We start from the raw sequence: 2,297 nt of genomic DNA on the forward strand, positions 1-2,297 counted from the left end.
CCAGGGGGAGATGATAAATTTGCTCGCTTATTCTGGGCATTTGGTCCCAGCATACGTTCTTTCCAACGAACACTCAGATCGATAGTTTTGGTCGATGGGACGCATCTACGTGGAAAGTATCTTGGAATCTTACTGATCGTAGTTGGGGTAGACAGGAACAACGGATTAGTTCCATTAGCTTTTGGTGTTGTCGAGACTGAGAACGAAGATAGCTGGTGCTGGTTCCTCTATTTTGTGAAGCGGCACGTATTGCCTGAGGGGATAGGCGCATTGACCCTGTGCTCCGATCGACAAAAGGGGTTGATGCAAGCAGTGCCTAAAGTAATGCCTATTGCAAACCATAGCTACTGCATGCGTCACCTCGCCGCCAATCTGTACACCGACTTCAAAGACCCTTTACTTAAGAAATTGTTTTGGAGAGCTGCTAGGGCTTTGAGAGAGAGTGTTTTCATAGACACAATGGAAAAAATTAAGGCGAGGAATGAAAATGCACACAACTGGATAGCCGCTATTCCGAAGGAAAACTGGGCTAGTTTCTACTTCAAGGGGGAAAGATATGATGTGTTGACCACCAATAGATCGGAGTGTTACAATGCAGTGCTAAAGGATGCCAGAAAATTGCCGATTGCAGCTGCGGTGGAGCTCACTCGTTTTAAGAGCTCCGAATACATACAGAAACGTCAAGCGATGGGCCTTCAATGGGAAACAAAGTGCACGCATTATGCAGAAAAACATTTGGGACTGGCCAGGGAACAGGGTCGCGGATATACTGCTTATCGAGTAGGTGTGCACGAATTTGAAGTAAGGTCCCGTGATCATCATGATGTCGTAAACTTGCTGCAACAAACCTGTACATGTCATGAGTTCCAAACGCTTGGGCTTCCGTGCGGACATGCCATGGCAGCCATTGCCATCACAGATTTTGATGAGTACGATTATTGCCATAAATGGTTTCGTATAGAGATGTATCTGTAGACACCCCATTTTGACCGGACCCAAGTTCGCTATGCTTGGGCGAAATCCCGTTCAATCATTTCCGCCATGTTTCGCACTTTTCCGTTAAGTGTTGAGAGAGATTATTCCCAAGAATCCGAACAAGAGAGAATTTGGATCCGATTGATGGGCCCGTCTTGAGCATTTGTTTAGATTTGGATCAAACAGGGTGGCCCGCACATTGTTTTAGTGAAAAATGAGTTTTGAACCTACTTCGATCCAACACCTAAAGATGATCATCAAGAGAACGGTCAAGATCTCAGAGAAGTCGTTTTAACAACCAATTTTGTTTCGATCATCAGGTTGAGTTACTCGGATCAGCCCATTGAAATGATTTAGGAGGACACAACCTACTTAGGTAGGGGACCCATCAATTGGATGGTCTGGATCGTCATAGAGGAATGATTTAAGGGGGCACAACCAATTTACATTGCGACCCACCATTTGAACGGTCAAGATCATCAATTGTCGCCCATCAAATGGACGGTTCGGATCATCAAATGGGAGTGATTTAAAAATGGGGTAACATATTCACATTTTGATCTATTGGATGGTTTGGATCAGCCCATAGGATTGATTAGTGGAGCACAAATTAAATCACATCGCAGCCCACTATTTGAACGGTCAAGATCATCAATTGTCGCCCATCAAATGGACGGTTCGGATCATCAAATAGGAGTGATTTAAAAATGGGGTAACATATTCACATTTTGATCTATTGGATGGCTTGGATCAGCCCATAGGATTGATTAGCGGAGCACAAATTAAATCACATTGTCGCCCATCAAATGAACGGTTCCGATCATACTTTGGAGTGGGGCATATGATTTTATGCACAATTGGGAATTTGGTCACATATGGGACCCATTTGGGTTATCTTTTACCTACTCAAAAGAACTTTAAAAAACATGCATGGGGCCACACACATGTCAAAATTCAATGTCCACAATGGTGGCCACCTACCATGGAATATGTCCACAATGGTGGCCACCTACCATGGAATAAGTCCACAATGGTGGCCACCACCCTCCCATTCCTTTGCTATAAATGGTTCAATGAGGGTGAGTAAGAAAGAGGGAGAACTCATTTCTCTTCTATCATGTGTTCTAACAAAGTTGCTATGAGGGGTTGAAAAGAAAAAAAAGAAGAAAAGAAACAAGAAAAGAAGAAAAAGAAACAAAAAAAGAAGCAAAAAGAGAAAGAAAGCGGAAGCGATCGCACGGAGGCGGAATTTTTGAGTTTTTCGGCTCTCGGATTCTGCGAGGATTTCGATCACAGGTAGGTACACCGTTCTCGGAATTTTT

General features: G+C 43.7%; 1 protein-coding gene across 1 annotated transcript; it reads left to right on the forward strand.

Moving 5' to 3' along the window:
- The first annotated feature begins 459 nt into the window (after positions 1–459).
- LOC143861447 (uncharacterized) lies at positions 460–975 on the forward strand. Its single transcript, XM_077372375.1, has one exon. The coding sequence runs from the start codon at positions 460–462 to the stop codon at positions 973–975; it is 516 nt and encodes a 171-aa protein (XP_077228490.1).
- The last annotated feature ends 1,322 nt before the right edge of the window (positions 976–2,297 follow it).

Source organism: Tasmannia lanceolata, unplaced genomic scaffold (genome assembly GCF_043159265.1).
Source record: "Tasmannia lanceolata isolate RefF3 unplaced genomic scaffold, GAP_Taslan_0.1 ptg000037l, whole genome shotgun sequence".
In the NCBI taxonomy this organism is placed as follows: domain Eukaryota; kingdom Viridiplantae; phylum Streptophyta; class Magnoliopsida; order Canellales; family Winteraceae; genus Tasmannia; species Tasmannia lanceolata.

Bases quoted from the DNA above. Each gene is read 5' to 3' on its own strand.
- LOC143861447 (XM_077372375.1), top strand. From the start codon at position 460: ATGGAAAAAATTAAGGCGAGGAATGAAAATGCACACAACTGGATAGCC.